A 13,210-nucleotide genomic window follows, 5' to 3' on the forward strand; every position below is an offset into this window, starting at 1 on the left:
ATGTGAAATTAAACACTTTTGATACAAATAAAAAACACCCTAAAAGTCTTTTTTTTTTAACTGCCGTGTTTCTACTAATAAAATTTATTTTCAAATAGTCAAATTTTGCAATTACACGGCCAAAGGAAATTCAGCTCGTGTGATGTTGTCTCATGTATTTTATTTTTGTGCAACTCATCCAGTTTCATCTGCAGCAAAGTAAGCTTGGAAAATGTGACAGAGGGAAATAGAATAGAATAGAATAGACTTTATTGATCCCCAAGGGGAAATTGCTTATTTGCTGAAAGACACTTATCTCAGGTAACAAATACAAAATATGTAAAACTTTGATAAATTCAAAATGACTAGATAAATAAATAAATAACAAGCAATCACGCAATCACATATAGTATATTAATCAATAAATAACTATAAATGAGCGCAGAAAAAAAATGAATCAGTTAGCACATACTTGTGCATTGTAAAGATGGAAAAAAAGATGGGAGGAAACTGATGTGAAACAATGTGACGGCTCACATCTGTTCACAACAGCAAGTAAACAACGAAATAAAACGCTATTGCTTTTCAAACAGTATTCATATCCAAGTTTTTGTTTCTTTGGATGAATTATAAAGAAGATTTCTTAAAATCAATTTTAAGCCTTTAAAAACGTCACCAATAGAAGGATGAACAGAAAAGGTTCAGCTGTGCTGACTCTGGTCAGCATCTTCGTTCCTCAGTCGACTCTTCACATGGAGGTTTGCTCACAATGAGGCATTTGTTAGCACCGCCCAGTGTGAGCAGATCAGAGGCCGTATGCAAGACATCCTGTTACATGGACGAAGACCCGCTGAGCTCTCGGAGCACGGCCTGATTGCAGGAAATTTTGAAGAGCCTTCTACAGCACGAACAAAATCATGACACAGCTATGCCCTGAGCACTGGCTAATGAGCCTACCCCAACAACACCTCCTGCCCACGATGCTTTTACCGTGTACGGACACAACCGCATCACAGGCTAGAGTCACGAGGTGAAAAAAATGGAGTGACCCTATTGGTCGTAACTCCAGAGGTGGGAGGAGACGATGATCAGAACACCAAGAATATCGCCAGAAATTAGATTAAAGGAGAGGAATTATTTATTTTCCAGGCACATAGTCCCATCTTATACCACAGTCAAGTTAAGCCCATTTCAACAGCAAAGCAGTTCTGTGAGCTTTAAACACAATACAGAAACCAATGATGGAACCACCAATAAGCATTATTTTCTCAAAATCCATCATCAACATTATTAAGCAAATACACATCAAATATATTAATAAATGTTCCAGTTACTATGACTCAAAGGCAGCTCTAAGCAGCTGGGGTTTTCAGCCTTGATTTGAAGGAACTCAGCGTTTCGGCCGTTTTGCAGTTTCCTGGAAGTTTGTTCCAGATTAGTCGAGCATGAAACTTAAATTATTTACACCTTCAGTTGATATGAAAATATTTTCTCTATCAAAAACGTAAGAAAAAAACAACAACAACTTTGCATCATAGTTTAATTTTTCTAGCTTAATCCTCATTGGGGCCTTTATTTGTGGAGTTTACAACTTCCCTCAGTTGCATTCACACATTTCCATCCTACAAAATGCATGTTAGCTTACTGGACACGGTGTGCGTACGTGTGTCGCTCTAGTCCCCTGCAACCTTCAAAGATTGGAGAAATAGCATAGAAATGTATCATATTTTTAGAAATTCCCTGAGTTGCTGCGTCTCTCACAAACTTCCATGAAACGCTGCAAACACACCCATACAGAAACTCTGCTGTGGTTCAGCTCGTTGCTGCTCCTTTGAAAGCCTCGTGGTGGATGTACATAAATATAATGCTACAGACGCTGAGGCTGGACTTTTCTTTGTCTTCAGTGTGGAACAAACCCAAAGCAGAGAGGCTCTGAGGTCACAAGAGCCTGGAGCTTCTTTCACTCTTCCTGCGACTCGAGCTGATTGCATTATCTGCAGTAAATGGATATAAAAGCTTTAGTTTATAGTGCCAGAGAAAGCAGCTGCCATAAACTGTTAGCGGTACGATAAACATGGCGGCACGCGGACACACGGATATGGAGCGCTTGCACACACGCTTTACTCCGAAAAGACGCCGCTACCAGGAGAGGCTTTTCAAACCGAGGGAGCGGAAAAGATTCCATCACTGACACAATCACTTACTTGATCCTGTTTGGGGAGAATCAAGACACACTTATACGCAGGGAAGTAAATCTGAATAATGCCAGTTTTCCCTGCTTAGTTCTAGTTTTAGATAACAACCAAGAAACAGCAGAAAGTATTGCTACACCTCACGGTTGTGGTTTTCCACCCATTTTTCACAGTTCAGAGGCGTCATGTGCAACTGATCAGCGTAGTTGCGTTTCCACTACAAATGTGCACAAAGCTTTGTTGATATTTCACTAATGTCGAAAAAAACACAATTTTGCAGTGCTTCCGTTAAATAACTTAAAATCACACGTGAATACGTTCGTTCATGTGAGAAGTCATTAAAAACACGCCGAGCCGTCATCCTCCGACCACTTGACTTCTTCTCGTCTTCTTTGTTGTTTCCGCCTGTAGTAACATCCACCTCTTCATCATATGACTCGTGATGCAAAAAGTGTAACATAGAAAATATGTCTAACCTCAGAGTTTGGTTAATTACTGAACTGTCAAAACTGATTTAGGCAGATTCAGATTTCTACTTAAGCACTTTAGACCAATGCAAGATTTTCTTGATGCAGCTTTACTGTCAGTTGTTATTTTGTTCAGTTAGAAAGGCAGTTAAACACTTCACTTCCTGTCATAGTGAGGCTTATAGCCAGGGCAGGTCTGTGTAAACAGTCCACACTACTGGATATTTAACTAATGGTGCAGTCGGTAGCATTGTTGTCCTGCAACAAAACGTTTCTGGGTTTGAACCCCAGCTGCATGTAGTTTTCAAGCGTTGGTTCTCTCTGGGTACTCCTGCTTCCTCTCACAGTCTGAAAACATGACTGCCGAGGTTACACTGGGTTAACTGGCGTCTCAGTGGAGCGTATGGTTGGCTGTTTGTCCGTGTGTCTTTGTGTTGTTCTTCATCCTGCCTTCTAACCAATGGCTGCTGGACGCCTCGCTCCCCTCTGACCCTACAAGGACCAGTGAGTATAGACCAGGGGCGAATGAATGATGGTTGGATGGATGAATGGATTTTTAGTGAGGTAATCTCCCAAACCCATTTCGATAGAGTGGAGAAACTGGCTTCACAACATTTTGTTGAACAATCCCTGATGTCCAAGGAAAAAATCTGACTTTAAAAGCAGAAGATGTTGCTCTAGACTCTCTGTTGTGCTGTTCTGCTTTAAAGCTGCCGACACCACAGTGAGCTCAAGCAAGAGCACAAAACAATCAATAAAAACAGGTTATTTCATGAAGTTCACTCTTCCTCTAAACTGTTTTCAGACTGCCTCTACTCTGGGCTCTGCCTTGGCATCGTGCTATCGTCTCCATGGAAACACGGTTCTGTTCAGTCGGCAGAAATGCAGATGCAGTGACAGATCCTTGGTGCGAGCATGGAGAGGGTTATTCTCCATTGTTGGTGGCCATCAAATGCAGACTCCCACTGAAAGCTGCAATGACGGCCGCCGTTTTAGAACCCCACCACACACACACACGCACACACTCCGCCAACGCTGAGTGAAGGATTATGGAAATTCAACTGTCAGGTTGTGGAGCAGAAATCACAACTAAAGAAACCAACAGTGTATCACCAAGAAGTAGAGATAAATAGAGCGAGGAGCGGGTTAAGTTAGCCTAAACCAACACCAAGACAACCACACATACATCTGTTATGTGTGGTTGAACCCCACATAACAATCTTATGAATATTGAACTATTAATAAGATTCCAGTTTTTTTCCCCCACTGACATAAATCTTACAGAAAAAGTTGCTCTCTTGCTTTATAAAGTTAGCACTCTGCTTTGAACTGTATCAAAGTTTATGACCGATGTTTCAGCTGCTCTCTATACTGACCAGATCTGCAGCAGCCTTTCATTTTTAACTGTGAAAATCAATGAAAAGGTTAAAAATCACAGATTATAAGACGGTTTATGACATATTGTGCAAGACATGCACATGAAAACAGGCTGTGCTTGCTCTAAATCAGCGGTGTAAAATCCGCCTGTTGTGGTTGCAGCACATGGCGGTGACACGTGCTATTGGTGCCAAGCAAGCAGTAACAAATATAACACAAAATATTTTCCTTTGTTGATATTAGAATTGTTATGTTTTTTAATACTTTTGCTGAGATGAAGCAGAAAACATGACAGATCAGCCTCTGTGCTCTCCTCCAGTTTCCAGATGAATACTTTGATTCTTTAGCAGTCTGACCGCCAGCTCTAAACTTCATAGTTTTGCATAAAATGTTATGAGTTAGTAGAGCTCAGAACAGCACCGACTATGTGCAAAGCCAATAATGAACTACTTCCAAGGTGAATACAGAAGTGGTTCGCAATTAAAGAAACAAACTATGCATTAAGACAGAAGGGTTTATTTAAACAATGAAAGATCAGGATGAATATTAAACATAAATGTACTTTTGTTAGAGGGATTCAGGTGTGGAATAATTGAAGCTTGAAGTTAAAACTGTGTTTTTTGGTCTATTAATGTAAAAAAAAAAGTCTAAAAGTAATACCATAAGGTTTAATTATGTTTTCTTTGAAGAGTTCGTCAGACTGCTGTCTTGATTTTTAATGATTTTGTTTTTATATATAAAAAAAAAAACACACATGCCTACACCTTTTTCATTCTACATGTGTTCTTGCCATTAACAGGAAGCTTTTGTTGTTTTTATTCCTGTGTTGTGTGCTGCTATAATGGACCGGTTAAAAATGACAAAAATAAATTAATAAACAGAATACTTCTTACCACATTTCAATATCAAAATCTAATCTTTGGATTGATCTGTTCCATGACCTAAACTACTGTACTTACTGCTACAAAGGCAGCTAGAAATACTCAGTGGATCTCCTGCTGGATGTTCCACAGTCAGGTCTGAACAGCAGAGCAGAAAACGCGTCTCTGTTTACACAGCCTCTTATGTAACCGACCCTGTTTGTTTACTGAGGACGTTGTCGTGCGTGAGACGCAGCGTTGGAGGTCACTTTATGGATTCATGTACATCGGCTTTCATCACTTCCTGTTCCAGGAGGCTGCTGTCTGATGAATGTGGCCTATAGAGGAGGGGTGTTCCTGTATCTTAGTTTCCTGGCAACAGCTCAGCACCTTTGTTTTAATCACCTTGACATTCCAGCTTCTACATCTGACTAAATGTCTGCATTTTCTGATGATTTTCTTCATTGCTTAGAAACTTTTATTCAAAACCCGACAGCAGGAATATTTCCATTAAATTAAAAGAGGTTTCACACAGAGTCAAGCTCTGCTTTTCTGACTGAATGTTAGCGTTGGTGTGTTTTGAGTTCTTACTGGTTTCAATCGACCAATAAAAAGTTTAGTGTTTGCTGGTGATAATTGTTGGATATTTGTAGATGGAATTGAGTGAAGTTGTTTTTTTAACACAAACTAACTGAAATCTATTAGTTAGAGTGAAGTGAGCTCCAGCCGCCATGTTGGACTTCGTCCTCAGTGACTCACCCTGCACGCAGAACTTGAGCTCTTTAGGGTCTGTGACGGTGCTGCCAGGCGTCTTGTCCGCAACCTTCTTGCTCATTCGGTTGTAGGTCCTCCTCTTCTTCGACTCGCCCCACAGGTTGGAGCCGCCGTGCATGCTGGGAATGTTCAGAATAGCGATGCCCTCTAAGGATATATTGCTGAGGTCCAGGATGATCCCGTCACACTGTGGAGGCAGAAATACGACAGATTCGTTTTCATAATTGAAGGCTTATTTTTCCATTCTGTGATAGATGAAGAAAAAGCTCCAGAGTCTAAAACTGATTTAAAGAAATTCTACAATGGAAATCCTTTTAATGCATTTATTTGGTGGCCAGCAAACAACATAATGTACTAAGCAGTTACATTTTGATTCTTTGTCTAAATTATAGCTAATAATGATCCGTTAACTAACTCCCTGAGAGTTTCGGAGTTGGATGGTAAACAATTACCCCACATAACGCACCAGACCAGACCCCTAGACCTTTTGATTTCTGGTAATCATAGGGAAACAATATTTTTTGTTTTTCCTGCTGCTAGTTCACCTGTAGTTCTGGGTTTGGATTGGCTTCAACTCCACAATCCACATATCAACTGGTCAAAGAAACAAGTGGAGTCTTGGTCCATTCCCTGCCATTGCTCCTGCCTCCGTTCAGCCATTCCTCCAAGTCAGTCGCTGGCAAATCGTCAGGAGGCAGACCCTCAGATCTCTCTGTCATTCCACCAGACTATCATGATTTGGCTCCGGTGTTCAGCAAATCTAGTGCCCTTTCTCTCCCTCCGCACTGCCCTTATGACTGTGCTATTGACCTCCTCCCTGGAGCACCACTGCCTAATAGTCGGCCTTATAATATTTCCAAACCTGAAAGAGAGACCGTGGAGAATTACATCAACGAGTCTCTGGCGGCAGGAATCATCCGACCATCTTCTTTTCCACTCGGATCAGGTTTTTTCTTTGTAAGTAAGAAAGACGGTTCTCTGCAACCCTGTATTGATTACCGGGGGTTAAATCAAATAACCATCAAGAACAAATACCCGTTGCCCCTTTTAGCTTCGGCTTTCGAACCGGTTCAGGATGCCACAGTTTTCACCAAGTTAGATTTAAGAAACAAGTTTTCTAATGCGCCTATCCTCATCAACCAGACCCCTCCAAGCAGTTCATCCTGGAGGTGGATGCATCCGACTCAGAGGTGGGAGCTGTACTATCTCAAAGTTCAGAATCTGACCAGAAAACTCATCCTTGTGCATTTTTCCCCGCAGACTTACCCCAGCTGAACGGAACTACGACATTGGAGATAGAGAGCTCCTCGCCATAAAATTGGCGTTGGCGGAATGGAGACATTGGCTGGAGGGCGCCCAGCATCCCATTTTGGTATGGACTGATCACAAAAACCTCTCCTACATTCAATCCGCCAAAAGATAAAATCCCGGTCAGTCCCGCTGGTCTTTATTCTTTTCCCGTTTCAATCTGACCATTTCATACCGCCCTGGGTCTAAAAACGTAAAACCAGATGCTCTGTCTCGTCTTCACGCCTCTGATGAATCTAAGGAGACACCAGCCACCATTTTACCTCCTAGCTTTACTGTAGCCGCAGTCACTTGGGAGGTTTCAGACCTAATTAAACAACCACAGACCTCCACACCCACCACATCCGCCGGTGCCGCTCTATCTGGAACAACGCAGTAGCAGCTCTGAATTGTTCATCTGACCTGAACCGCAGATTCGCGAACCGGAGAAGGTGCCCAGCTCCCACCTATTCGCCGGGACAGCAGGTTTGGCTATCCACCAGTGACATTCCATTGAAACCTATGTCACAAAAACTGTCTCCATGTTTCATTGGCCCGTACAAGATAGAGTCTGTTATCAGTCCCTCTGCTGTACGCTTGCATCTGCCTTCTTCTCTCCATATTCATCCCACATTCCATGTCTCCCAGATTAAGCCCGTCCTGACCAGCCCACTGTGCCCTCCTTCCGACCCCCCTCCTCCACCCGGTGAGATAGATGGGCATCCAGCCTACACTGTCCGCCTGGTCGTGGACTCCCGTCGTCGGGGCCGAGGCTGGCAGTACCTGGTTGATTGGGAGGGCTACGGCCCGGAGGACCAGATGTGGGTTCCGGGTTCATTTATTTTGGATCCTTCCTTAATTTCTGACTATCGTTCTTCCCTGCCCTCATCTTCGTTTGGACCGCCAGGTGGCGGTCGTTGGGGGCGGGGGGTACTGTTGGGATCCAGAGGTTTTGTCAGCTTTTCTCCACCAGAGGGAGCCTGAGATGAGTCAGCGGCTGCACACCTGTTCTCCATCACTCATCTAGAGGAGTATAAGTGGAGGAGGATGCTGACACTTCTCTGCCAGAGTGCTAGTCAGTTATGGTACCAGCTTACCTTGAGCTCACATCTGTCTACATCTGTTCCCTGATTCTGACCCCTTTGTCTCTGTGTTTACAAGTGATATCTCTCGTTACGTTCTGGTGTACCCAGTCAAGTCAAGAAGTTGGATCCCTGACTCATTCCTCTGGGCGTGGTGGGTGTTGTTCACTTGAGGAATCATTTACACCATCCTCTTCAGCCTCAAGACTACCAAAGCCCCCTCCTTTAAAAAAAAAAAAATCTTTAAAAATCTTTAAAAAAAAGTTGCACCATTAAAGGTTTACTCAAATACTAAAGTACTCTTGAAAATACTTAAGTATTCAAAAGTCTAAAGTATATTTTCTATTATCAGTGCATGACTGATAATAGAAAATATTATCAGTGTTTTCACAGAACTTTCTAAGTTGCAGAAATCACCTGATGATGAACTGTCATATAGAACCACTCTGCCCATCCCCACTCCACAAAAAAACAAACAAAAAAAACACCTTTTTTTTTCTCCCCAAAATCAACAACAGTATCTATAACTAATACCAAACTTAACATAGAAGTCTACAAACATCGAGCTAAGAAGCTTGCCACACTTAATGAGGATGATGTCATTCCAAATCCCAGGTGTGAGCGGTGACTATGATTGGTCCATCTTCTTGTGCGGAGCACAGCATGTGGATAATTGCATTTCAGTGAAGGAGAACAGGAACAGCGGAGAATAAAGCTACGCTCACACAAAAGGAACGAGTAACAACAAGCTTCCTGGAAATGTAGTGGAGTGATAAGTCATAAATTCTCCAAAAAATAAATGCTCAAGTAAAGATACTCAAAAATGCACTGAGGTATCATATTCAAATAAATGTACTCCATTACTGTCCACCACTGGAAACAAAAAAGTCCCAAATCACTGAGGTCTTGATGTGAATCAGATTGGACCAGAAACGCTCCAGATGTCACAGCTGCTGATCTGTGACCATTCACACCTGATCATCATCACCTTCATCTGCAGCTTGCTGCCATATAAGGTCAGCTCTTCCTCCTGCACGCCGTCAGCTTGTCGTGATAGCCAATACTGTAACACCTGCAGGCCGTCTGTGGCTCTCTGTCTGTTTTCTCCTTGGACCGGCTGCCCTCCTTGTCCGCTTCGCATCTCCATCCTGACCTGCCCCCCCTGGGTTCAGATTCTCTGGCTTCGACCCTCTGTCTGTCGGACCCTGAGGACTGGAACCGCCCCACCAGCCTGACTTGAACACACAGACCTGACCCGTACCTGTCTGACCTAGATTAAACTGTCCCCAATAAACTGGAGCTTGTCCTCAACCTTTTGCTGTCATTGTGTCCATCAGTGCCTGAACCATGTCACCAGAACTGTGCAATCTAAGAGTTGTACCCTAGAAAGATAATTTACTGAAAAACAAGGCTTACTTAGGGTTCAAGTAAATGTACTCCATTACATAGAGTTAGGGGTAATCATTTTTCATTTTAAATAGTGAAGGTGGTGTGTTTTTTGTACCCTTATAAGCCGTATAATTGCACATTTTGACATTTTAAACATAAATGTGTTTAATGGAAACAGCAATTTTGGAAAAAAAAAACTTGTTTTTGATGAGTTTTGGTGCTAAGATGAGGTGGGTATTTTTGGCCGTATCGAAATTGTTTTATTTCGCAAAACTGTAATGGATACCCTTTTTTTCCCCTTCACATCGTACCAGTCACATGGCCAATAACCAGATGGTGTCACTGGTGCATGAGGAAGAAGAAGAACACAGGAAGTAGTAGGAGGACGATGGGATGCCATCAAGTGAACAAAACTTATTCACGTGTGATTTTAATAGCTTTCACATTTAATGGAAACACTGCAATTGTGAAATGGTGTTTATTCAACATTAGCTGAATCCTGACAAAGTTTTGCACACATTTGTAGTGTAAACTCAGCTCCAGTCTGTATGAAGGTTCAGGTTTGAACTAGCATGGAACTCTGAGTTCTTGCGCGTCAGATCATACCAGACAGAGCACAAACAAGCCCCAGCAGCTTGAGCCACACTCTGATTGGCAACCTGAACTGATTTCACATGTAGACGCACTACACTCCTGTTCTGGGGGAAAATTATTCTGCATAATTAAATGTCAAGGACCTCTGAGCGTAAATCTGCCTGTGGGCAGCTCGGAGAGAAAATAAAAGACCACGTTTATTTAATTGCACGATTGGAACCTCGCACCGAGGCCCTCTATCAGATTCTGACCTTCATCAGGCTGAACAGGGCCTAACTGTGGCAGCTCTTTGTTAGGAAATGGTGGAAGAAGCAAATAGGTTTCATACAGCAAGTGAGGGCAAGTCATGCACATAGAGTGGCATGGCGTTCGTATGGACTACCTGTGCCAGCTGGGTCAGAGGCAACAACAAGCACACCCAGACTGCCTCGGAGGCGGATGAGAGAGGACGCAGTGCTGCTGACATGATTATTTTGTCTGTTGTCTGTTATTGTTGATCTAATTACGGTGACAGATTGGCAAAATGGCATCCTGCCTTCTTAGATGAACAAGGACAGGAAAAATGAGGCTGTTGAGCCATGAGTTCACTTCATCTACAGCTGAACAGGAACAGTTGGCTCCATGTAGACCAGGAGGAAGAGGTGAGACTGCGTTCAGGACACGGCAGGTGAATCGCTCAAACTTTAACTGCAGTTGTTTCGTTTCGCTGTTTATATTTAAGTTACTTGGTCGTAGTTGGATGTTTTTGTCTCCGCCCATGTGTTTGTCTGACTGCTGTGTGGCAGCATGATGTGGATCCTCTGTTCAGATGTTTGAATATTGTTTAAACCAGAAGGAAATTAACCCTTTCAGACATGAATTGTGATCCTTTATGTCAGGATTTTAGATTTTCTTAAGGCATAAAAAAGATGGGAGGGTAAAAAATGAAAGCTTTTCTAGAATTTCTTTCTAGGTGATCAGTTGTAATTTTTTTCTAAATACATCAGCAGTAGCAGTTTCTAGGGGTTACTTGATGTCACAATATTTTTTTCTAACCGTAAGAGTTGCTTTATTATCTGCCTGTGATATTGGATTTAACAAAAATTTGGTTGCACTTGCAGTGGATGGCCAGTAGTTGGCAGTGTATTGTATGACTCACTAGTGTCCACTTCAGTGGTCTGTGTGCATTTATAACATAAAAATTCATAAGAAAATGGTTTTTAGACAGCTGTCCACTGTAGTGACTGCTGTGCAGGACAGGGCTAAATGCAAATGAAAATATAATTTTAATCAATTTATAATTTGATAGGTGAAAATAAATTGTGATGGACATCAAGGAAGAGGTCAGGAAGATGACTCATCTCAGGACCCGCCCCTTTGGCGAATGAACCAACCATCACATCAGCCTGGCCTGGCCGTCCTGAACAGAACCACAGCTGTAGGTGGGATGGGACTGTGAGACCTTCTGAACCAAGCCCAGATTATTTAAAACACTCTTTCTTCACTTTTTCTCTGCTCATGCTCTGAATTAACTCTGACTCACCTCCAACTCTATGCATTCGTTGAGCTTCTTGCAGGTGGCGGATATGGTCTCAGTGGTGCCAAACTCAAAGTACCACAGCTTGTTCTTCATTCTGCAGGTCAGGGAAAGACACAGAACGTTAGGAGACGAACCACCGTCCGGACTCAGCCTGCATGTGCAGCTTTGTGACCCTGATGTTATTTGGTATACAGCTGTCACAGAGACGCCCGTCACGGTTCTGGGTCATCTCACGTTTTCTGACAGCTCAGAATGCCCAGTGAGGGAGGGGAGTCATGTGACCTGGGAGGTCTCTGCTGTGGGAAAGATGGAGACATTAGCAGCTCCATAATGAATGACAGACAGGTCGACCCCCCCCTTCTACAGAGCTGAAACAAAGTAGAGGCTCCTCTGGCTCTGGACTCCTACCAGATTCAGAGGAAACAGGTTATTTTTACCCAGGGACATGTGGACATCAGCAGCTAGATGTGTTGTCTGTTCCAAGGAGACCTACCAGCTTTTTCTCTGAGATTTATGTCATTCAGGGCAGGAAAACGGTTGCCAGGCAGGGAATTAGGCATTAACCTAAGGCATTGGTATTTGTTTATCATTAGGGAATATTTAATTGTTAATATCTTAGATAATATTTTAGTCGCTGTAAAAGAGCAACCCCTCGATTTACACAGCTTGCGTCTCCGGTCTGTGGCGCCGTGGCGCATCGCCATCAAAATCAGCACCAATCCAAAAAGTTTGCCGTTAGACTTCAACAATCACATCCCCTCCAATACGAAATGCACAAGCATAACATCCGTATTTTGGGTTTTACTTAGTTTTCCTTGAACTGTGTGAACTTGCGTTACAAACCAAGTGATCAACAAGTCGTATCAACAGAGAGAGGGCAGATGCTATTGGTAGCTTCAGCAAACCAGTCGGCTTCAAAACCCCGTAGACAGTAGCAAAAAGTTGAGTTTTTTTGGCAATTGTGTGGACAAAACGTCCGTTGCTCTCCAGAAATACAAAACTGGAGATTTGGGCATGTCAGTGTTATGTAATAAAAATGACAAGAAAGCACACAATGTCACAGCATTTTCAAGCATCAGATTGAACTTTATGTTCACAAAAGTCTGTTTTTAAATAGCTGTGATTGGTATTAGGAAAGAAAAACTGACAGGACACTACTGCTTCAAAGGTAATGTCAAACATTCTCCTTGCTTACTTGCCTGAAAACTGTGACTATATGAAGACTAATTACCATTTCCTAGAATGTACTCATTCTCCTCCTCTTATCCTTTGGCAGTAATTTCAGGTAACGGTGAAAATATCCCGCTGAGAAATGACTCAAAAGCTGACACATCATCACCTCTCACTGACTCCTGGTACATAAACAATGTTAGCATTGACCAAAGGTCAAACAGAAGTCACAAGACTTTATTTTTAATTCTCTTCAGTAAGAACAAAAATACAAAATACGAATTTAAAACATGTACGTACACTTTAAGTAGAAAGTCAAGAGAGCTTAAAACATAAATTCTGCTTTTTAAAGATTGTTATCTGTAAAAATTTTTTAAAATGTTACATTTTCTGTCCACTTTACCACTAAACACAGCTACGTTTTCGGTTTAAAGTAGAATATGCGAAAAGAATAGATGTTTACTAAATCTTGCAAGGTACTGAGTTTGTGTTGTTCACTCACAGGAGAAGTGTTAATCTC

The 13,210-nt window shown here is 42.3% G+C and overlaps 1 protein-coding gene across 5 annotated transcripts in view; it reads right to left on the reverse strand.

The window, feature by feature from the left end:
• The window catches only part of dgkg (diacylglycerol kinase, gamma), a 122,806-nt gene that overhangs the window by 21,849 nt on the left and 87,747 nt on the right, over positions 1–13,210 (reverse strand). For all 5 annotated transcript variants that reach the window (XM_016680293.1, XM_016680291.1, XM_016680294.1 and 2 more), the window contains 2 exons: positions 11,524–11,614; positions 5,635–5,836 (listed from right to left, as the gene is read on the reverse strand). In XM_016680293.1, coding sequence (XP_016535779.1) covers positions 5,635–5,836; positions 11,524–11,614 — 293 coding nt within the window. The remainder of the gene's footprint in view (positions 1–5,634; positions 5,837–11,523; positions 11,615–13,210) is intronic.

This window comes from Poecilia formosa, unplaced genomic scaffold (genome assembly GCF_000485575.1).
Source record: "Poecilia formosa unplaced genomic scaffold, Poecilia_formosa-5.1.2 Scaffold239, whole genome shotgun sequence".
NCBI lineage: Eukaryota > Metazoa > Chordata > Actinopteri > Cyprinodontiformes > Poeciliidae > Poecilia > Poecilia formosa.